The following is a 23,192-nucleotide window of genomic DNA, read 5'->3' as shown; positions in this document are numbered from 1 at the left end:
TAGATGATGGATGGATGTATGTTCCCAACGTTTGGTTTTTATTTTTTGGGGAGGGGGAGTGGGGAGAGGTGTCCGGGCTCTCCCTTAGAGATAAGGTGAGAAGCTCAGTCATCCGGGAGGGCCTCAGAGTCGAGCCGCTTCTCCTCCACATCGAGAGGAGCCAGATGAGGTGGCTTGGGTATCTGATTCGGATTCCTCCTGAGCGCCTCCCCGGTGAGGTGTTCCGGGCATGTCCCACCGGGCGGAGACCCAGGACACGCTGGAGAGACTATGTCACCCAGCTTGCCTGGGAACGACTCGGGATCCCCCGGGGAGAGTTGGAAGAAGTAGCTAGGGAGAGGGAAGTCTGGGCTTCCCTGCTAAAGCTGTTGCCCCCGCGACCCGGCCCCGGATAAGCGGTAGATGATGGATGGATGGATGGATGTTCCCAAAGTTTGGTTTTTATTTTTTGGGGAGTCGGAGTGGGAGGGGATACAAGGTGACAAGTTTAAATATGTCACACCAAGGACATTGGTTCAACCAATTGTCTCCAAACTTTCAACTTTGGATACATTTTTGGTGGCTCTAGATGCCGAGTGACTGTGAAATCTCTTTTCGAGTCAGATTTACCAGTAACAAAGTCAAAAATCAAATGTTGACAAAGCAAACGGCGTGACACAGAAATCTAGAAGGGCCTTGGCGAGCACCGTCCAGAACTGTAATTATTCTGTAACGTCTGATGACGCAATCACCCTAAATCTTTTTGGGCTTCAAAAACAAACAAAAAAACTCGGCCCGCACAAAATCAGCACAATATCACCTGATGGAACAAATTACATCAAGTCATATCTCAAAATCAAAGCGCTTGATGAGTACCTTGCACAACTGTCATTATTTTGCCAATTACACTTTCTACAGCGACACATTTTTTGTTTTTTTTTTAACTGTCAGCAACGTAACTCCACGCTTTAAATCACAGGTACTTATTGATATCTTTTTTTCCAATTTTTTTTTTTTTTTATTGTCTGGAGTTTCGGGTACAAAAATAAGAGCCGTCTGAAAATGCGTGTTACTCAGCTTGATGCAGGTCACACCTCAAATGAAACGGCTGTACAAAACACATGCCGATTTTATAACTTTTTTTTTTTTTTTTCCAATCCGACCTCCAATCACGATGCCATCACTCATCAAATTGCTTTTGTGTGAAAATGTCTTTTCATTTCTCCAATCCAATTGACCAATCATTTCAAGTCCGACCCGAAATGAAAAGGTCTTCACCAAAACTCCGCAGAATTGTCGTTATTTTACCAACAGCACCTTGTACGGTGAGCCGATCACCGAAAGACTCGTTTTATTTTGAAGGAGGAAAATCTCGCCCCAACTCCAGCGCTTTTTTAAACTCGCCAATCAGCTCGATAAAACTTGACTCGAGAAACGGCAGCGAGTCCTACCTCAAATTGCAACGCTTGACAAGCGCCTTTTCTGAACTGTAATTATTTGTCTCTGGCCCCACCCCCCAAAAAAAAACACACACGTCTGTTTTTGTGCTTGAACATGTCACCCATTTCTACCACTTAGTCAACTCACAGATTTTTTTTTTCAGTGCAAACTTGTATGTTGGCGTCATGACTCCAAATGTTTTGTTTAGTTTAGTTGATTTTTTTTTTTGCGTGTGTGTGTGTGTGTGCGCACGTGGCTGCCTTCGTGCGTGTGCGGTAACATGTTTGCGTGCCGCTCTTGGGAACGCAGGTATCGATCCTGGAACCCGACATGTTGTCACGCCATGACTTCGATTGGCTTGTTATCTTCCCTTCTTTCTTTGTTCTTTTCTTCTCGCTCTTTTCTTCTTTTTTCTTTTGTTCCCGGCGGGTGATGGAAAACGACATCAATAGCTTTTTTTTTTTTTTAATGGCCATATATCTTCTTGACTGTGAAAACATTTTTTTGGGGGTAGGGCAGGGGCGGAAAGGGAAACACACAGACAAGAAATACTGAATAGGAACTCAATTGCATTTAAAAAAAAAAAAATCTTTTCATGACATTGAAATCACAACTGTGAGTCCAAACGAGTTAGTTTACAAAACATTAATTAAAAAAAATCAATTAAAACAAGCCACAATATGACAATGCTAATTATAATACAATTAACATGTCAGCTGCAATTAAGCTGATTAAAATTAACTCTTACAAATGACATGAGCATATGTTACTTTACATTTAATAAAATATATTTTTTAATGAGTATAGTTGCCCAAAATAGTTTGCTAGTTTTAAATCCCCCCCGGCACCCCCCCCCCAAAAAAAAAAAACAATGCCAGGGCAGCACTTAATACATCTAAACAACAAAATGGATCATAATGGATATAAAAACAAAAATAAAAAAACTTCAACAACAAGTTCTCTTAATGCCCAATAAAAGTAAGAATACTCACCCCAATAATAACAGCGCTCATGAAGAACCCCCCAAAAAAAGCCAAAGGTTGCCCGTTCCCGCCATTCACTAATCAATTGACTGGTTGTGTTTGTCCTTCTCCTGGGTTGTCGCTTGTCTTCCTTCTTCTTTGCTCATCACGGGCCTTCACCTTCACCACGCTTCAGAAGACATGCTTATTCCTACTCTTATTACCTGTAAGTAAACGCATCATGACCCGACATGCTCATTCCTCCTCCGCGTACACGTCGCCAAACACCAAAAATACACAGAACGCTGTGTGTGTCCCATACTCTTCCAACAGATAGCGCTTGCCACAATAAATAAATATTCATACATTCATTCATTCATCTTCCTAACCGCTTGATCCTCACCAGGGTCGCGGGGGGTGCTGGAGCCCATCCCAGCCGTCTCCGGGCAGTAGGCGGGGGACACCCTGAATCGGTTGCCAGCCAATCACAGGGCACACAGAGACGAACAACCATTCGCACTCACACTCACACCCAGGGACAATTTAGAGTGTTCAATCAGCCTGCCACGCATGTTTTTGGAATGTGGGAGGAAACCGGAGCACCCGGAGAAAACCCACGCAGACCCGGGGAGAACATGCAAACTCCACACAGGGAGGCCGGAGCTGGAATCAAACCCGGTACCTCTGCACTGTGTTAGCCACTGTGCTAACCACTGGACTACCGGGCATTCTGAATGAATGAATGAATGAATGAATGAATGAATGAATGAATGAATGAATGAATATATATATAGTGTATATTGTACGTGTCTATATCAGTATCTACTCTGTATCTAGGACCAAATTGTTGGTAGCGAAAGAAAAGCCCAGAAAGGTCACGGAATAACATGAATTTGACAAAAGTAAGACTAAATGAAAATGAAAATGAACCAAATGAATGAATCAGGCCTAGACAAAAATGACGCTAGCCTTCACTTGAAACTTTGTCGCGCGACCCCTTTTGAGGCAATCGTGACAAACCAAATTTTGGCACATTCAACTGTGGATTTTTGTTCCACGTTGCCTAAGCTTTGTAGGCCTCTTTCTCCAGACGGCACGGTTTGCCTCCAATTCCACGGATGTTCCCTCGGGTTTAGGTCAGGGCTCATAGAAGGCCACTTCAGAATTCCATTATTGTATCTTTTGACTCATTACCCTGTTGCAAGACCCGCGACTGAGGCCAAGCTATCTGACACCAGACAGCATTTTTCTCGCTAGAATCGCTTAAGCACACAAGCACATTCAAGACATCCTGTGCTAGATGGAGCAAAGCAGCCCCAGAACAAAAGAAAGAAGAAGAAGAAGAAGAAAAACCTTTATTAGTCTCACAATGGAGAAATTCCCAATTCACAGCAGCAAAGGTATGAAAGTAAGAAGTAGAACAACAAAATATAGGAGCTGCTGGAAAGGCAGCCACTCTCGCGGCGCCATTTTGAAGTCAAAATAACAAAAATAACACAAGACAACACATAGGACACAGACAGTCGTTCAATCTTCACCGATTTTCTGCATACACTTTGTTGTCTGAAGCAGTTCTAGATGAAAGAGGAGAGGATCAAAGTGTCCTTTCTCCAGTGGATCAGACACGTCATGCTGAAAATGTGCACACGTCTGCTACAAGCTAAGTTTTGAAAGCAAACACAAAGCTGGAGCATCCATTGACGAAAAGAGATTAGTTCACTTCTCCTGTCCCACATAATCCGCTTCAAACTCCAAGCCGCGACTCCCAGCTCCAAATCCGCATCGGCACTCCGCGCCAACGCTCCTTTCTTCTCATCGTCGGCTCCTCAAGACCTCCATCCATCCAGCCGCAGACCGTTCAACAGCACCGATCTCTCCGCTGAACAAAGCGGGGCTGTGAAAAATGCTGCCCATTACAGGCGCAAGACACAAGCGCCCCGGGACTGTCCAGCAACGACAGTCAAATGGCGCCGACATTCCTGCAGTCAAAAACAGTGCTGGTATACCCATGCTGCCGAGAAGGCGCAACCACCAAGCACAGAGTCTCCTCCTTGATGAATGTCGTGGCCAAAAAATGCTGAAAAAAGGTCCACATCAAGTCCACACGACGTAACAACAAACACAAAGTGACAATGGTGTGATAAGACACCGACGCAACCTGACCTTGGAGTTCACCTTTCATTTATTTGGAGGTGGTTTTGGGCTCTTTTGCTACCGTCTGTATTTTCTGTCTCTTCAATTTGTCCATTTTTTCCTCCCGCGGCTATGTCCAGGGAGGTTGGCACCAGTGCCGCAGATCTCAAATTGCTCAAACTGTGCAACTGGGATCACGGGAACATCAAAACAACTCTCCTTGACATCTTCTGTGCCGTGTTTAGTGTTGGTACGCGCCATGTCAACAACGAGCGCAGCAAGTCATTGTCACCCGTGGCGTAGACCAACCGACTGACTGATGTGATGCTTAATAAGAGGACACGCCTTGGCTATATGTGTGCCTGTAGTCAAATGATTATCTTTTTTTAGGGGTGCCATCATTTTTTTTTTTTTGAGCAGGCCTAGTTCATGAGTTTGCTTTTTAAAATAATTCTGTTGTATTTTCTTGGGTTGATTGTCATTTTTTTAAAAAAGTATAAAAAGTAGCATATATACAGAATACTACTTTTTGCCTAAAGGTTAAATATTTTGCCATGATTGCTCTATTTTCATAAAAAATAGTGCTAAAAATGGTCCAGGTGACACAAAACATTGATAGATTTGACTTGAAAAGTGGGAAGGAACAATTTCACATTTGACTTCCTCAGTATGTCCAAATACTTTTGTCCAATCGAATGAATCAGAATAGTTTTTTTTTTGGGGGCGGGGGGTGTTCCCCTTATGAATCAACATTTTCCACCCACTGGCAGACATGTTGACGTCCTGCCGTCTTCCCCAAGCTGTCTGTCTGCCATCCTGTCACGGCAACATGAAAGTTTGTTTGGGTTTGGCCTCCAGCCGCCCCTCAAGCCTCCTCCAAAGTCGGGATCTTGGCTTACGTATATTTTCATGTGGCTCCCGCCTTGATACGCCACCTTTGGAGATCCCCACTGTCACGAGCCTGTCACTCTGCAAGACAACAAAACCAAACAATGCGTGGCGGCAAATCCGTGGCACGTTCCACGGGATGACTCCATAATATAGTCCAATGTGTAGAAGCATCGAGATTGCAATCAACGAGCGAGAAATGTCAAAGTGACGGGATTAAGGAAGATTTCATCCACTGCCTCCCCAAAGACTTTCTGATCTTTGTTTCTTAAGCGAGAACAGTATTGATTTTGACTGACAAGATTTTTGAGGGATTACCGTGAGGCTTTGTTTGTCGACCTGGTTATTTTTTAGGCCCGCTGGAACCTTTTAAAGATTCTGCCCCTGAAGCCAGACTTAGCAACATAAAATTTGGTAGTCACATTGATCATGAATAGACCCACAAAAAAGCAATGCCTGAAAAGACGATACAAAAATTTTCCTGTCCGCCTGGCTGTGTTCAGGGTTCGTTGGAAGGATCGCTTTGACTTACCATCACATATGCTAATTGTGAGCAGAGCCACAAAAAAGTCTCAGGCAGCCATGGAAAAAAGACACGGTAAATCGTAATTTTTTGTTAGTCATTTTAAGTCAACACTGGTTGAAGGGCTTTATTTAGACAAAAGTATTGCTTTACCACTATCTGACAACACCTTGGCACCAAAAACACGCTCTCTATCTTGAGCTTTCAGAAAATAAAATGGCTTCATCATCAATCCTCCCCCCCAGACCCCCCCAAAAAACCCAAAAGAGAAGTTGGGACGATTTGAACCCGGAGCTCGTTAGCTAAACGAACCCTTCAGGACAGCTAATGTAGCAAACGAGTGCCAATTAAAAGACGTGTTTTCACTCTTTCGTCCCCGACTACCCAAAGTGGCCTCGCTTCATCTCATCCGGCTCCCAGACAACGGCGCCTACCGGGGAGGAAGGAGGGCGCGGCGCTCGCCTCATCGCCTCCTAAAAAACATTCACGCGTCGCTCATTATCGACGCATCAAACGGCAGCAATTAATGCTCCGGGGGCACAAAGTAGTCCATGATTCCCAGAGCGGTTGGCGCCCACTCGCCTCACCTCGCCGCTTAATGAACTGCCGCGTGCGTGATATTCATTCGAGAGGGATTAGGGCGCACTCATTGCCACTTACAATATGCGGGGAATTTGTCATTGAAACGAGTCCATTAACGGGATGAATATGAGCCGGGATAGCGGAGACCGTTGCTCCTTTTGCCTTGCCGAGAACGCACAACTGTGGTCGAGAACCCTCTGGCCACTAGGCTGGGTCCACCTCGCTTTTCCAGACACTTGCCTTCGCGGACCGGACACTTGGACTTGTGATCTGCCTACAGCCACCATTTTATAAAACCTGTTGTCTTTTATCCGTTAAGTTTCCAGACAACTTGAACTTGCCATCCATCCATCCATCCATCATCTACCGCTTATCCGGGGCCGGGTGTTGGGGGCAACACCTTTAGCAGGGAAGCCCAGACTTCCCTCTCCCTAGCTACTTCTTCCAGCTCTCCCCGGGGGATCCCGAGTCGTTCCCAGGCAAGCTGGGTGACATAGTCTCTCCAGCGTGTTCTGGGTCTTCCTCGGGGTCTCCTCCCGGTGGGACATGACCGGAACACCTCACCGGGGAGGCGCTCAGGAGGCATCCGAATCAGATGCCCAAGCCACCTCATCTGGCTCCTCTCGATGTGGAGGAGAAGCGGCTCGACTCTGAGCCCCTCCCGGATGACTGAGCTTCTCACCTTATCTCTAAGGGAGAGCCCGGACACCCTGCGGAGAAAACTCATTTCAGCCGCTTGTATCCGGGATCTCGTTCTTTCGGTCACGACCCATAGCTCGTGACCATAGGTGAGGGTTGGGACGTAGATGGACCGGTAAATTGAGAGCTTCGCCCTTTGGCTCAACTCCTTCTTCACCACGACTGACCGATACAACGTCCGCATCACAGCAGACGCTGCACCGATCCGCCTGTCGATCTCCCGCTCGAACTTCCCACTTGAACTTGTGAGCCTGCAAATTTTAGCATACTTCTACTTCATTTAAGATCTGCTTTATGGAGAAATCTGAAACATGCATCCAGCCTTTATGAAGTGGGGTGTTACTTTTCGAGGCAATCTGCTAATGTTAATTGATTGTACAGGCACCCAGGGTTGCCTTTGTGCTTTGGGGACCGCATGGGTCTTAAACGGGCCCACTGACTTTTCAGAAAGATCTGCTACCCTACGGTCCCCTTCACGGAGTCAATGTCTTCATCTTCTGTCTGCCAAGTTTCTACAACTTCTAGTTGTGAACTGTCTAATTTCAGGACACGATTTGCTGCATCCTGTGGGTACTGAGTTCTTACAATGTTCCGCTCTAAGCAATTCACTATTTGTAAGACACATCTCTTGGCATCAGTGTCTTCCTCTTCTTCTGGTGTACTGCCACATTTTTGAACAATTTAACTTTTGAACAAGCCATAGTCTCACCAGTCCTACAAATCTCTGATTGGGTCATTATGGTCACATGATCACAACAGGTGCTTCCCTTGTACCAAATATGTCTGCACATACAGACTGTGCATGCAACATGTCGAAGCACATATGTTGTTTATTTTACGGCAATCGATCATGGGTCCACTCGAGACCTTGACTTTGTCCGTATCCGGACCACGGTCTGACACATTGTAGACACTCGTGAACTGCTAAATTTGGCCTCATTTCTATCGGTGAACCGCTGCATGCACGTTGTTGTTCAGTCTCATTTCTTGGGGTCAGCGTGTGGTCGGCCGGCAAGCAATTGTCCACTCGTGAAGAAGCTTTGACTGCGAGTTGTCAACAGAGCTCTAGGCTACGGGCATGTTGTGTAGCGATTCCTCTTTTCTCTCTCCATCGTCTTGACTTCCTTTTTGTTCCCATCAACCCTCCTTTCTCTGCTCTGCCATTTGAGACCGAGGTGCATAACCCAGATTTGGATCCAGGATTATGTGTTTTCACGTGTTGTCAGCAGCGCGGTCTCATTCCTCCGTTGTGTGGTTCATACCGACAGGAAGTTGGCCAAGAAGCACAAGGAGACGGTGAGTAGCTCCACTCAGCAGAGGGAGATGGGGCCGGTCAACACGGCCGACAAGAGCACCACCAAAGTCAGCACGCTGCACAAGGACGACCCTTTCTCCACCTCCAGCCAGGACCTCAACGGATTCAGTAAGTTCATACACGCTCTAATGGATCCGAGGGACTGTCGAAATCCCGGTCTATGCTCGAATCCTTCATCCTGGTAATTTGTCTCCTTCACTATCATGGTGACAAGGAGTTTCGGAGTTGTCTGTTTGGATAAGAGTATTGCAACACGTGGTCTCAACATGTCGGTGGAGTCCCCCAGGATTCTGTCCTTGGTCCTTCCTGTTGTGGTTATTAACTTTTTAAATCAAGGTGCGTCCCAAAACAATTGTCTGGATGTGTCATGGAGTTTTGCCCCAATACCGTTCTCCAAACTCCATTTTTCTCTACTTTTCACTTAGTGGAAGTTTCCTGGTAGTTTCTGTGGCTCTTCACCATGACTAAAAGTCAAAATCATCCATCTAAGCTTTTAGATTTCTCTCTGCTGTGATGATTGTGCACTGTGCGCGCGAGCGTGTGTGTGTGTGTGTGTGTGCGCGCGTGCGTGTGTCCTCCATAATTAGACGGAAGCATATAGGAGGGCATTTTTCTCTTGAAAATGTCACGCTGGCCTTTTGTGAGTGCTTAGCCATTGAAAGCCAAGGTTAGCAGAGAAGAAAGTAAAAAGGAAAAAAAAATGGTACTTTGTCGGCACCACATGCTGCACTTGTAAAACACATCCTCGCACCTGTGTCACTTTTGTTAATATAGAAACGTGGCTTACTCATGGAGTTGTGTGCAGGGGCGCGGTGGCTATCGGGAATTTGGCGAGATTTCTGAATCGCCGCTCCACAGTCTTCTGTTACCTCATTTGCAGCACCAGCTGGGCATTTGTGGTAGTGTTGTGGAATGGTTTGGATACTACTTGGCAGGCAGGACTTTTTGTGTCAGCCTTGGTTGCTCTGAGTCTCACGTTGCCCCATTGTCATGTGGTGTTCCACAGGGTTCAATCTTGAGGCCTCTGTTTTTTTTTTTTGTTGCATTTGCTGTCCTTGGTTTTACTTAAGAAGGCTTCTTATTTCCTTTCATGTGGATGGCAGTCAGATCTATGTCCCGCTGAGCAAAAAAGACGCTTTCTCGTTAAGAGGACTTTTGTATTGTCGGGAGGAAATCAAAGCCGGCATGGCACGAAACTAAATCTCGTACTTCAAAGAAAAGAAAACAGCAGATGTGGCGCTTGGTCCCGGGGATGCTTGTAGATTTCACCCGGTGTTTTATCTCAAGCCAACAATCTCAAACGTGAAATTCTAAAGATCTTTGCCGAATGACTTTCCACAGAAAGCAGTTCTGTTAAAATGATTTCGAAAATATGAACAATATGGAATCGCTTGATTTCATTCAGTGTGTTTAATCAATTAAAGTCAAAGAATTACAAAGCGACCCTTGCATCCTTCCATTTTTTCCGTCTGCGGCCTCGAATTGATAAAGTGTGCACGACGTTAGGCAAAACCTCCCTGTCTATTTTTAAAACTCGATCTTAGAGCACATTTTTATTCCTCGGCTTTCGCCTCAGCATGATGCTCTGCATTCTTTTATCATTCATTTTATGGTGTTTTCTGTTTTTATGTCACGAGTTTATGGGTTTATCTGTCTTTGTTTTTACGCCGGAGTTTCACTTTGTGGACAGCTCTTTGTATGCAGCTGTGGTCATTGCCGAGTTGTGTTGAGTTGAGACAAGTCTTAGTTGTGTCTTCATGCAATCATGTCTCCTTCCTTTGCATTTTCAGGCCAAAGGAACACGAGAGGTTTGTGGTTAGCTTTAGCGAAATAACTTGTGAGAAGAATGGATCAAAGCGTTGTTGCCGTTTTTGCGCAGTCACCGTCACTTTGCGCTTGAAATCAAAGTGTGGCGTGTTTTAGGGCTCTCTGCATGTTTTCTTTTAGAAATTCAATATTTGTCGCCATTAGCGTTGGCGCGTTCTTGCTGCTTGTTTTGAATACGGACGATTGATCTCGCTCTCCCCCCCCCCCCTTTCAAGGCGTTCTGTGATGTTTCTCCTATGAGGTTTACTTTACGCCGTTTCTCTTTTTTTCTTCCCTCTTTCTGTGTCCTCCTGCTTCCTCATCTTGCTTCCCGCTGCTGCTGCTGCTGTTTTCCATCTCGCCTGCTCTTCACCTCCCCTTCCTCATCCTACTTTTTTTTCCCCCTCCCCTTCAGCCTCCCCCTCTTCCTGCTCTTTCTCCATGCAGGGAAGCAAGACGCTGCAGAGCAAATCCCTGCTCAATTCCTACTACTCAGGTATACACGCACTCTTACGCACACACACATACACACACGCACACACACACACATTTTTCACAGTAGAAAAAGTGGTTTTCCTCCATGTTGAGATATTGTCGGTGGAAAATTGGATGATGGGGTCCTATCTGGATCATCTATCAGGCCTTTTCACATGTTTTGAAAAAACATTTAAGTGAAACATTCATTCATTCATTCATCTTCCCAGCTGTCTCCGGGCAGTAGGCGGGGGACACCCTGAATCGGTTGCCAGCCAATCGCAGGGCACACAGAAACGAACAACCATTCGCACTCACACTCACACCTAGGGACAATTTAGAGTGTTCAATCAGCCTGCCATGCATGTTTTTGGAATGTGGGAGGAAACCGGAGCACCCGGAGAAAACCCACGCAGGCCCGGGGAGAACATGCAAACTCCACACAGGGAGGCCGGAGCTGGAATCGAACCCAGTACCTCTGCACTGTGAAGTCGACGTGCTAACCACTGGACATACCGAGCCGCCCTTAAGTGAAACAATTTATTTTAATTATTTGCAAGTATACGATATAAAAAAAATAATTGAAATGAATATAGGCTCCAGCACACCTGTGTCTCCAGTGAGGATGAATGAAGATGAAAGGATGTATTTTTTTTAAAATATTCTTTAATTTGATATTGTTACTTATTTTGTGGAATTGTCAGTATTGTAATTTCTGAACACTCCACCAGGGGAAATGACTACTAACCTTGCAAACTAGAGATTAAAACGTTTTCACGAGATCCAAAACTTGGATTCCACCAGCATGACTTCACAGCTCCTTCAACTTTTTATTTCATTTTAGTTATTCTTCTTATTTTTTTTTTTTGGTGATATCCGTTAACTGTAATGTCAATTTAGCACATCAGGCTGATACTAAGCAGTGGTAAATAATTCATTCGATCTATTCTTACGAAACATTACTCGAGCAAAAATGTTATGTGATCATGGTTGTGCCTCGGTTGTCGTGGCAACGGTGAAGTAGTCGTTTTGGTTATTGATTATTGTGTTGTTGTCTTCCACAGTGTCTAAAGAACCTGTACCTGCCACCGCGTCTCTGGGTAAGACAAAAGTCACCTTAGCATTAGCATTTTCTTCATCTGTGTGTGTGTGTTTCCACAATTGTTCAACCAGTGATGTACCTTTGTGAATTGGGCCCACTTGCAGGGGTCCTTCAAAGATTTTGTCCAATTACTACTAAATTTCAATCGACTAAATTCAGAGTCCAGATACAAGTGATCAAACCTTTGAGAGTTATTTCGAGAGATTTTTTTTAATTGATTTGTTTCTTATGTTTGTTTTCATGTATTTATTTTTATCATCTTTACTTGGAAGTGCAAACTTCAGATACGAGCACTGCACGGTGGAAGTAAGCGCAACTCAACCCACTTCACGGTTACTGTCCAACTAAAAAGAACGGAAAAACAATTGCACCTTGTGTGTTAGCCCAGACTCCACTAGCTTAATAATAATGCGAATGCTTTCACCAACAAAAATTTGAACGCCAAGGGAGAACCGACACACTTTAGACATTCATTGTAACACTACTGTTGCCGCGCTCATCTTCTTTATCCTCTGCGAGGAGCTGAAATGTCCACCTATGGTATATCCGTCTGTCTTATCCTGCCCAGAAGTGGCCGAGGCGGGTGACAGCACAGTGGCTGTTCAATGATGCAAACTCTCACGGCGTACGTGCTCATCATTCGCCTTATGTCATTCATGGGTCTGTTTTATTCATTCATTCATTTATCTTCCGAGCCGCTTCATCCCCACTAGGGTCGCGGGGGGTGCTGGAGCCTATCCCAGCTGTCTTCGGGCAGTAGGCGGGGGAACACCCTGAATCGGTTGCCAGCCAATCGCAGGGCACACAGAAACGAACAACCATTCGCACTCACACTCACACCTCGGGACAATTTAGAGTGTTCAATCAGCCTCCCATGCATATTTTTGGAATGTGGGAGGAAACCGGAGCACCCGGAGAAAACCCACGCAGGCCCGGGGAGAACATGCAAACTCCACACAGGGAGGCCGGAGCTGGAATCGAACCCGGTACCTCTGCACTGTGAAGCCCACGTGCTAACCACTGGACTACCGGGCCGCCGGTCTGTTTTATTATTTTTTTTAATTAAGCGCAATATTATTGAGTGAGTCTCCAAACGAGTGTTTGAAAAGATTTTCTTTTGACCCATTTTAGGCAAATTTCAGTGGCTTATTGCAAATGATCTGCGAGAAGAGAAAGACACAGGCATTTTAGTAGGTCATATGTGGCACGGAGGAGCCATGCCAAGCGTGCTGGGATTCAAGGGGGGAGTTGGGGGGCGTAGGTGTGAGAGTGTGTGTGTGTGTTTTTCGGTGTGAGTAAATTGTATAGTACATCTTGTCGTTTGTGCATTTTGTGTTGTGTTTGTGAGTGTGCTGGAAGTGGATGTAGCTTCTGTGTGAATGTGTTATGTTTTGTGGTTGATAGTGTGTGTGTGTGTGGTGTGTGTGTATATTCGTCGGTATATTGTGTTGCTGCTGCCCGTCTTTGTGCTCGGCTCAGGTGTTTTGTCTCAGCCCGATTGGCCGCACAACAATGCAGTGGCGCGAATCCTCGATGTTTCCCGCGGCGGCAAGCGGGACGCGCGCGCCAGGGTTTGGGGCGCGGGGGGGGGGGGGAGTTAACGCTGATGCCATGCAAATCCCAAGGATCAGGATGAAGGCCGGCACGATGTCGTGTCTTTTATGTGCAAACACGTCTGGCTCTCGCAATCAATTTCCTTCGCCGCGTCTTCCTCGTTCGGAGTCCTCTTCAGCCTTTTGTGTTGCCACAAGGACAACCCGTCGCTCCTTTTCCTAAACTCCAGAAAAGAACAAGACGTGGCAAAAGTAGACATGGTGCAAAGTAAGTCTGCTAACCGTACTTAAGAAGATTCTTCAGGGGACCGTTTCTTTTTCTGGCAACTTTTTAAAATTTAGTCACAATGTTTGGAAACAGGGCGGCCCGGTAGTCCGGTGGTTAGCACGTCGGCTTCACAGTGCAGAGGTACCGGGTTCGATTCCAGCTCCAGCCTCCCTGTGAGGAGTTTGCATGTTCTCCCCGGGCATGCGTGGGTTTTCTCCGGGTGCTCCGGTTTCCTCCCACATTCCAAAAACATGCGTGGCAGGCTGATTGAACACTCTAAATTGTCCCTAGGTGTGAGTGTGAGTGCGAATGGTTGTTCGTTTCTGTGTGCCCTGCGATTGGCTGGCAACCGATTCAGTGGGTCCCCCGCCTACTGCCCGGAGACGGCTGGGATGGGCTCCAGCACCCCCCGCGACCCTAGTGAGGATCAAGCGGTACGGAAGATGAATGAATGAATGTTTGGAAACAGATATTAGTCTTTGAAACGGAATAGAAAGCCACACCAAAAATGAACACACATGTGTTTTGTGAAATACAAACTGGCACTTGAGAATATTGTACGTTATATCAGCATACAGTCTGGGAATAAACATAAACTAAATCAAATGTAAAGAATCAATCAGCTTGTCCCTCATAATTAATTCATTGCGAGTCCTTTCGGTGTGTGTGAGAATTAGCCAGTTTGAGGCAGTATAAGAAGTCATCCAGACATAATTATGATTTTCACAACTACTGTCAGCGACTAAATGCCCTGTTTGTGTTCAACTATCTGTCGTATCAAAGGTTAAAACACTCTGACTGTCAATGCTATTCATTAGCCCGCCGATGGCGTTTTGCATTTGCGTTAGCATGAAGCTAGCAGAAGGCAAAGTTGTGTGGTTGTTTTAAATTCCACTTTAAGTTGAAATGACTGCCGTAAATGTGTTCAAAAATCAATGACTGAATAAGGTACTAAAGTAGGACCTGAAAAAATTGCTGCACGAACAAAGTATTTGTACTTGTGTCCTTTCCACTACTAAGGTTCATTGTGCGTTTTGTTTTGTTTTTTTTCTGAACACCGGGGCCCTCTTTCCCTTTGGAAGATGCTCTGGTTCAATGTTTTTTTTTTTTCATTTACCCCACCCCCGGCCCCCACCACCACCCCCGAATGGGCAATTATTCTCCCGCTGTCTCATTCAGCATAGCATTAGCTGAATGCAGGGTGATTATAGCTAATGGCAGCCATTTTGTGTGGCTGTAATGTGTCAGTGCTGGGTAATTGAAGGTGAGAGTGGGGTTGAGAGAGAGTCATTTTTAACCTTTATGTGCGGCCCGGTCGGTGGAGATGCATCTTGACTCTCTGCTTACACAGCTTATATTTGATATTACATGTGACGCATTGCGTTCACGCCGCTCCCCATCGTCTCTCGTCTTCTTTTCTTTCATGCTCTCTTATCCTTTTACAAAAGTGTCAAGAAAAGCTTTTTTCCTCTGTATTCCCGGGAGGATTCACACGTTTTGTACTGTGCCAAATTGTGTGCCATTAAGATAAACAGTAAGAAGTGTCTGTCAAATAGTGCACTGTCTGGATAGACACTGAAAAGATTCTGGAAAATAGTACACCATTTAGGTAAGCAGTCAGACTCTTCTGTCAAATAGTGTTCCATTAAGATAAACAGTGAGAAACCTCTAGAAAATAGTACACCAATTAGATATAAGCGGCAAGAAGCTTCTGTCATACATATTTGTAAAAACAGCCTATGGGAAATAGTTGTCCCGTTACATTGAACAGTGACAAACTTAGTTGTGCACTACTTTATTCTTTTTTTTTTTACAGTGAGAGGCTTCAGCAAAATAATATGCAAACTGTGTGAACTGCCTGACAGAAACTGCAACGCTATGCTAAACGGCAAGAAACCTCTGCCAAATAATGCGCATGGACTTCAAACAGTGGAAAGATTCTGCCAAATAGTGCACCGCCGAGTCAAACATTCAGGATGTCAGCCGTATAATGTATCATTAAGTTGAAGAGTGAGACGGTTAGCCAAACGGTACACGGCGAAAGGACAAGAAACATAACAGAAGGCATAAGCCACACACACACACACACACACACACATTAATACATTTTTTAACCACCTGTGTGTGTGCGCGGTTAGCAAGGTCACATGTGCCTCAAGCCAGCCATGAAATGGAGTCATAGCAGCAGCTCCATAACACTGACAATGATGAAGACATCTCTCTGCCACTGTGTGTGTGTGTGTGTGTTCTTGTACTCATGACATTGTGAGGACCGGCATGAGTTTTTAACCAACAGAGTGAGGACATTTTGATGAAGTGAGACATTTTGGCCGGTCCTCACTCAGACACCCTCTAAATTGTGTGTGTGTGTGTCTTCTTGTACTCATGACATTGTGAGGACCGGCATGAGTTTTTAACCAACAGAGTGAGGACATTTTGATCAAGTGAGGACATTTTGGCCGGTCCTCACTTTGACACCCTTTAAATTGTGTGTGTGTGTGTGTGTGTGTGTGTCTTCTTGTACTCATGACATTGTGAGGACCGGCATGAGTTTTTAACCAACAGAGTGAGGACATTTTGATGAAGTGAGGACATTTTGGCCGGTCCTCACTTTGACACCCTCTAAATTGTGTGTGTGTGTGTGTGTGTGTGTGTGTGTGTGTGTGTGTGTGTGTGTGTGTGAGTGTCGTTTGTGTATTTTCACTTGAACGACAACTATAGTGTCTGTCGGTTGCGCACTTGGGCTGCAGCATACAAATAATGACCCTTTCTGTGCTAGCACTTTGTATACTGCGGTGGTTGCTTTGAAGTGCTCAATAGTTGAGTTGAGCTGAATTCTTCTTCCTGCACCAAATCGAGCTCTATGTAATCATTTGAACATCCATCCATCCATCCATCCATCTTCTACCGCTTATCCGGGGCCGGGTCGCGGGGGCAACAGCTTTAGCAGGGAAGCCCAGACTTCCCTCTCCCTAGCTACTTCTTCCAGCTCTCCCCGGGGGATCCCGAGTCGTTCCCAGGCAAGCTGGGTGACATAGTCTCTACAGCGTGTCCTGGGTCTTCCTCGGGGTCTCCTCCCGGTGGGACATGCCCGGAACACCTCACCGGGGAGGCGTTCAGGAGGCATCCGAATCAGATGCCCAAGCCACCTCATCTGGCTCCTCTCGATGTGAAGGAGAAGCGGCTCGACTCTGAGCCCCTCCCGGATGACCGAGCTTCTCACCTTATCTCTAAGGGAGAGCCCGGACACCCTGCGGAGAAAACTCATTTCGGCCGCTTGTATCATTTGAAAAAAAAAAAAAAAAAAGAGCGTTCAAACACTGATGACGCCACACCGGGTCAGAACAAGGAGCAAATGTCCAACTGATTACCCTCACAGATTCTGAATTAACAGAACACGATAAACTTTTTTCTCGGCGCAGCCCAACAGGCATCTTTCTGTATCTGATAGTGAGCGTGTTAACGTGAGAAGCGTCAACCAAATAGTTTGCCGTTCAGTTTTACTGTGATAAAATTGTTGTCGAATAATGCGCCGCCATGTTCAACCGCAAGGTGCGTCGGCCTAATGGTGCCCCCCATTAAGTCAAACTGTGAAAAACTGTGGCTGGATATTGCACAATTCAGTTCAACACTGAAAAGCGGCGGCTCAATAGTGCAGCGTTCAGTTAAACGGTGAGTTTGAAAGAGCATTTGGAGTGTTTGGTGGTGAATGATCAAACTTTGGCATCCTTCCCCACCTGCACTCAGACAATTTTTATGTTTTATGGTTCGTTTGTTTAAATTTCTGATGAAAAAAAAAAAGTTGAAAAAAAAACTTTATCCGACCTACCGACTCTACGCTGAAATTTCATGTTACCGGAAATGCGCGACTTTTTTTTTCCACGCCTAACCCTGACGCCATTTTGTCTTTGCTCACTCGCTTGACAGACAGCAGCCAGCCATCGCTCGCCCAGCCCTCCCTGACGCTGCAAAGCTTCCCATACGGCGGCCGCGAGTCGGTGGAGCTCGCCTACCAAAGCGGTACGTGGCCTACGCCGAACTCGTATGCAGCTTGTCGGAATGAGGGCCCAAATTGGAGTATAGTCACTCTATACTCCAGCGTCCCAAAACATTTGTCCGCGTGCCGATCCTCAGGTCAGTTCCAGGCGGGTCAGTTCCAGCCGGCCATCCGCGTGGCCGACCTCCTGCAACACATCACGCAGATGAAATGTGGACAAAGCTACGGCTTCAAGGAGGAATACGAGGTGAACTTTGACACACCGAGTCAGATTTTCATTTTTTATTTTATCCAAATAAAAAAGAAAAATCTTGAATTCCCCAATGATATAATATAGTACAAGTTACGCTTTTTTTTTAACCAGATAAAAGTCACAATTTGATATTGTGATAAAAAGAAAGTGTATAGAAGAAATACAAAAAAAGAATACCAGTCGTATTTTTTTTTTTACATGACAAGAACAAAGACATTCTTTTCAAGTAATAAAAAAATGTATTCTCGCCACCCTGCCAAAGGTCATCTGGAGAAGAATGTGTTTATATTCTTAGCAATTTTAGCTTGCCCGTAACACCCTCGTGAGGATAAGCAGCTCCGATAATGGTTGGATGAATAAAATAACAAAAAGAATTCTTTCAAAAAGACAACCGTAGCAGTGTTTCCACATACAGTAGATGTCTGGCATCTCACAGTACGAAAACCAGGAATTCATTCATTCATTCATCCATCCATCCATCCATTTTCCGAACCGCTTAATCCTCACTGGGGTCGCGGGGGGTGCTGGAGCCCATCCCAGCCGTCTTCGGGCAGTAGGCGGGGGACACCCTGAATCGGTTGCCAGCCAATCGCAGGGCACACAGAAACGAACAACCATTCGCACTCACACTCACACCTAGGGACAATTTAGAGTGTTCAATCAGCCTGCCACGCATGTTTTTGGAATGTGGGAGGAAACCGGAGCACCCGGAGAAAACCCACGCAGGCCCGGGGAGAACATGCAAACTCCACACAGGGAGGCCGGAGCTGGAATCGAACCCGGTACCTCTGCACTGTGAAGCCGACGCGCTAACCACTGGACTACCGGGCCGCCCCTCATTCATTCATAAACCAGGAATATATAATTAAAAAAAAAATTAAGGTGTAAAGGCATTTACTTTACAAAAAGAACAACCCCCCCCCCCAAAAAAAAAAAAAATCCAACGATAGTGTACAATACAAGGAAATACTGATTAGCGGCCAACCGATAACAAGCAGGGGGGGTTACTTCAGGGCACCATTTCAAAACCAAACATTTTGGTTTTTGCACTTTTCCAGTTACAAAAAGTGCAAAATCTTGTTTGCTTCATGAGACGTTTTTTTTTTTTTTCCTGACATTTCTGACTGACTTGCGTTGGTGTTTGCCGTTGTAAATATTCATGGCACGTTTTCCCGCTTCCTGGCCGGCCCCCAAGCTTCAGGCCCATATCAGCTCCCATAATGCACCGCTTTCGTACCTAGGCCTTTTCTAACTCGTGTGTGTGTGTGTGTGTGTGTGTGTGTGTTTTCAGGCTCTGGCGGAGGGACAGACGGCACCGTGGGAAACAGCCAAAAAAGATGAGAACCGCAACAAGAATCGCTATGGTAACATCATTGCCTGTGAGTACTGACGCTCTTTTATTTCTTTGTTCTGGTTCTTGTTGTTAGCATTCGGTGCCGTTAGCTTTAACTAGCGATGTTGTCTTCTTGGTATGAAGCAGCAAAAAGGGGGGGTTGTAGCTGGTCAACCATTTTAGGTTCAAAATGGTGCCCAACTATTTACTTATTTGGGATAAAAATACAGCTCGTGAAGCCGGTTTCACTGAGAAACATCAAATGCGGTGGCTACGTCTATCACAAGCAGTCCTGGACGTGCTGCAAATGTGCCATTTGGGTTTGATTTGGTCCTTTTTAGGCTTTTTGCTGAGTTTCGCAGAGAATGGTTTTTTTTTTCCCCCCCCCCTCCAAGGCTCACAGAGCCAGCTTCACCTAACGTGCTCATCTATCACAAAAAGACCCACAAATAAGTCTCAAGAAGCCATGCCTGAAACAGCAAGAGTTTGACGTTTTTGTTGAAAAGATCCATTTTAGACTCAGGTGGCTTTTTTTGTTGTTGTAGTTTGTTGAAACGGCGGCCCGGTAGTCCAGTGGTTAGCACATCGGCTTCACAGTGCAGAGGTACCGGGTTCGATTCCAGCTCCGGCCTCCCTGTGTGGAGTTTGCATGTTCTCCCCGGGCCTCAGTGGGTTTTCTCCGGGTGCTCCGGTTTCCTCCCACATTCCAAAAACATGCGTGGCAGGCTGATTGAACACTCTAAAACAAATTGTCCCTAGATGTGAGTGTGAGCATGGATGGTTGTTCGTCTCTGTGTGCCCTGTGATTGGCTGGCAACCGATTCAGGGTGTCCCCCACCTATTGCCCGAAGACAGCTGGGATAGGCTCCAGCACCCCCCGCGACCCTAGTGAGGATCAAGCTGCTCGGAAGATGAATGAATGAATGAATAGTTTGTTGAAGACAATTTCACTTGGCAGCATGAAATTTGAGACAAAAGTCGACAATAACTCGACCAATGGGAAAATCTTATTGTGGGACGAATAAAGGATATCTTATCTTATCTTATCTTATCTTAAGAAATCATACCAAACAGTCACAGAAAGTCTGTTTGTCCAAAGACAAACTTATGATTTTTCATTTCATTGGTACCGAAGGTGACACCCGTATACCCGCCAGACTGGCAACACCTCATCATAAAATTTGTCCGAAGAAGTGGGTGGAGCTTCACTCCATCCATCCATCCATCCATCATCTACCGCTTATCCGGGGCCGGGTCGCGGGGGCAACAGCTTTAGCAGGGAAGCCCAGACTTCCCTCTCCCGAGCTACTTCTTCCAGCTCTCCCCGGGGGATCCCGAGTCGTTCCCAGGCAAGCTGGGTGACATAGTCTCTCCAGCGTGTCCTGGGTCTACCTCGGGGTCTCCTCCAGGTGGGACATGCCCGGAACACCTCACCGGGGAGGCGCTCGGGAGGCATCCGAATCAGATGCCCAAGCCACCTCATCTGGCTCCTCTCGATGGAGCTTCACTATCGAACAAAAACTTCTCCTAACTCTGTTCCACTTGCTGCGACTGTTTTTTTTTTTTTTCTTCACCCTTCTCGATGTTATAACGGTCATGTCATATAATGAAGTCATTAGAATACACAGGTGGGCAGATAATAAAGCGATTAACAGTTTGACGCACCTTACGAGTGTGAAAATGCATTAGGGGGCATTTCTTGTCATGGTGTTGTATTGTGGGCGGCGACAGGTTGGAGCGGCGAAATGTGTGTGTGTGTGTGTGTGTGTGTGAGCGTTTGAGACGCGCATACATAATTAAAGGTCTCCATGTCGTGTCGGGCGCCTTGACACAGTGAGCGCAAGGCTCTCAAATGAAAGCGCGAAGAAATGAAATAAGCTGTCAAAGTCTGGATTGGCCTGCAGGAATGATGATGAATTTGCTATTAGTACAAATGTTTTAATTACCGGCAGCCTGGTAATGGAAAGTGTCCATCTCACGCAAAAGCTCATTTTCTTAAAAGAAAATGTCATCAAAAAGCCCCCCAGGGAGGCCGCACGCCGCCGTTGCCTCCATCAGACCGCAAGGGAAAAACATTTTGCTTGAACTCCACTTCACCTTCCCCCCCCCACCCCATCTTCATCCTGGAAGCCAAGCAAACCTTGTGTAAGATTCCGTGCATTGATCTGCTCGTGTTTGAGGCACGCCGGTAGGAAAAAAAAATGATTTGCTTCCACTCTTTTACAGTGCAAGCATCGTTTTTTTTTAACCCTCTGGCTTCCACGTGGGCCCATTTATGTCCACCTCGCGTCCTTTTCTTTTTTTTTTGAAAACCATTTTCATTAGCTGTGTTAATACAAATGTAACGACACTTCCCAAAGGGTTGTGATTTGTCTGATTTTGTTATTTTCCAGTTTCTGTCCATGACATAAATTGGTCATTTTTTGTATAGTTTGAAATCCAACCGAATCGCTTTGCCATGTTCACAAGCAAGCTCAAAAATTGTCTATGTTGCTGTCTGCTGTTGTGTGAATGCAAAATGGCAAATAAGAATCCATTTCTAGCCAAGTTGTCATTGTCGTGGCTTTTTAAGATAAGATAAGATAAGATAAGATAAGAAAATCTTTATTTCTCGCAATGGAGAAATTCCCAATTCGCAGCAGCAAAGTTATGAAAGGAAGAAGTAGAAGAACAAAATACAGGAGCTGCCGGAAAGGCAGCCACTCTCGCTGCACCATCTTGAAGTCAAAATATCCCCCCCCCCCTCCTTCCCCCGTTGGAAAGCACGGACATAAAACGAAGAATTTTAAATTCTCCGAGACGTTATACCCACCGACGGTCGAACAACATCCCCCTTGTCACCAAAATTGTGATTAAAAGGTGAAAAAAAAAAGTTAAAGTGAAGATGGATATCTTTTTTTTTTTTTTTTTTAAACTCTCATCCAAGCGACAGCGACGAGTCTGGAACGCGCCGGCGAGTAGCGCTGACGAACCGCCCCGCTGCGCTTCGTTATCGCTGATTGCGGCGCCGTCGGCGTTTTGAAGCCACCGCTGCGTCGGAAAGATGATGATATGACGGGGTGAACAATCAGTGCCGCTTAATTATCTTTCCGGGGGGGGGGGGGGGGGGGGGGGCGGGGCGGGGGTGATGATGATGATGATGATGATTTATGACGGCGTGATATTTTGATGCTATTTGATGAGCTTTCATGAGAGTCTGTCACCAAGACACACATAGCAAGCAAAGATGACATTCGCTCGAGATGCTTATCATGAGTTGGCCCACAAATAAAGTCTCAAAATTTCGAATATTGAGCCGACAATGCCGGTTTAACTCCGAAGCCTGGAAAAAAAAAAACTCGCAATCAGCCGTTCCTGAAAAGATACAAGAAGTTTGTCATTTTGGTTCAAAGTCACTCTTTTAGTTCATGTCGGCCATTTTTGGCAAGCGCCGCAAAGGAGCTCCTCTTGAAGATATTTACCCCACTTTTGAGCAGATTTGAAGGATGAACAGATGGATAATGCAAAACGGTCAAGAATTTGAATTTTTGGTCATTTCGTCTTGACATGTCACAGAAAAATTGAAATTCGGCCATTATTACTGAAGCTCAAACTGATTTATTTGGTTTTGTTAATTCAGCCACGTCGGATCTGCACTATTTAAGAGTACCCACCAAAACGTCTCATGAAGCCATATGCCTGGTTTGGTTCATTTCAAAGCGAATTTTTAAGTTCCTTGGGCCATTTCCAACTGGCTTGTTTTTATTCATTCATTCATTCATTCATTCATCTTCCGAGCCACTTGATCCTCACTAGGGTCGCGGGGGGTGCTGGAGCCTATCCCAGCCGTCTTCGGGCAGTAGGCGGGGGACACCCTGAATCGGTGGCCAGCCAATCGCAGGGCAC

The 23,192-nt window shown here is 45.7% G+C and overlaps 1 protein-coding gene and 1 long non-coding RNA gene across 2 annotated transcripts in view; one reads left to right on the top strand and one right to left on the bottom strand.

Moving 5' to 3' along the window:
• The window catches only part of ptprt (protein tyrosine phosphatase receptor type T), a 149,970-nt gene that overhangs the window by 102,465 nt on the left and 24,313 nt on the right, over nt 1-23,192 (top strand). The window contains exons 17-23 of the mRNA XM_052076389.1: nt 2,578-2,607; nt 8,475-8,629; nt 10,743-10,823; nt 11,866-11,901; nt 17,652-17,744; nt 17,859-17,968; nt 19,266-19,353. Coding sequence (XP_051932349.1) covers nt 2,578-2,607; nt 8,475-8,629; nt 10,743-10,823; nt 11,866-11,901; nt 17,652-17,744; nt 17,859-17,968; nt 19,266-19,353 — 593 coding nt within the window. The remainder of the gene's footprint in view (nt 1-2,577; nt 2,608-8,474; nt 8,630-10,742; nt 10,824-11,865; nt 11,902-17,651; nt 17,745-17,858; nt 17,969-19,265; nt 19,354-23,192) is intronic.
• Nucleotides 5,055-23,192, bottom strand: part of LOC127607756 (uncharacterized) — a 110,095-nt gene continuing 91,957 nt past the window's right edge. Inside the window, exon 3 of the long non-coding RNA XR_007964132.1 lies at nt 5,055-5,483. This is a non-coding gene — a long non-coding RNA (uncharacterized LOC127607756). The remainder of the gene's footprint in view (nt 5,484-23,192) is intronic.

The sequence above is a fragment of the Hippocampus zosterae genome, chromosome 9 (genome assembly GCF_025434085.1).
Source record: "Hippocampus zosterae strain Florida chromosome 9, ASM2543408v3, whole genome shotgun sequence".
In the NCBI taxonomy this organism is placed as follows: Eukaryota; Metazoa; Chordata; class Actinopteri; order Syngnathiformes; family Syngnathidae; genus Hippocampus; species Hippocampus zosterae.
The sequence above is the reverse complement of the archived record's forward strand: the minus strand, read 5'-3'. Positions and strand labels throughout refer to the sequence as shown.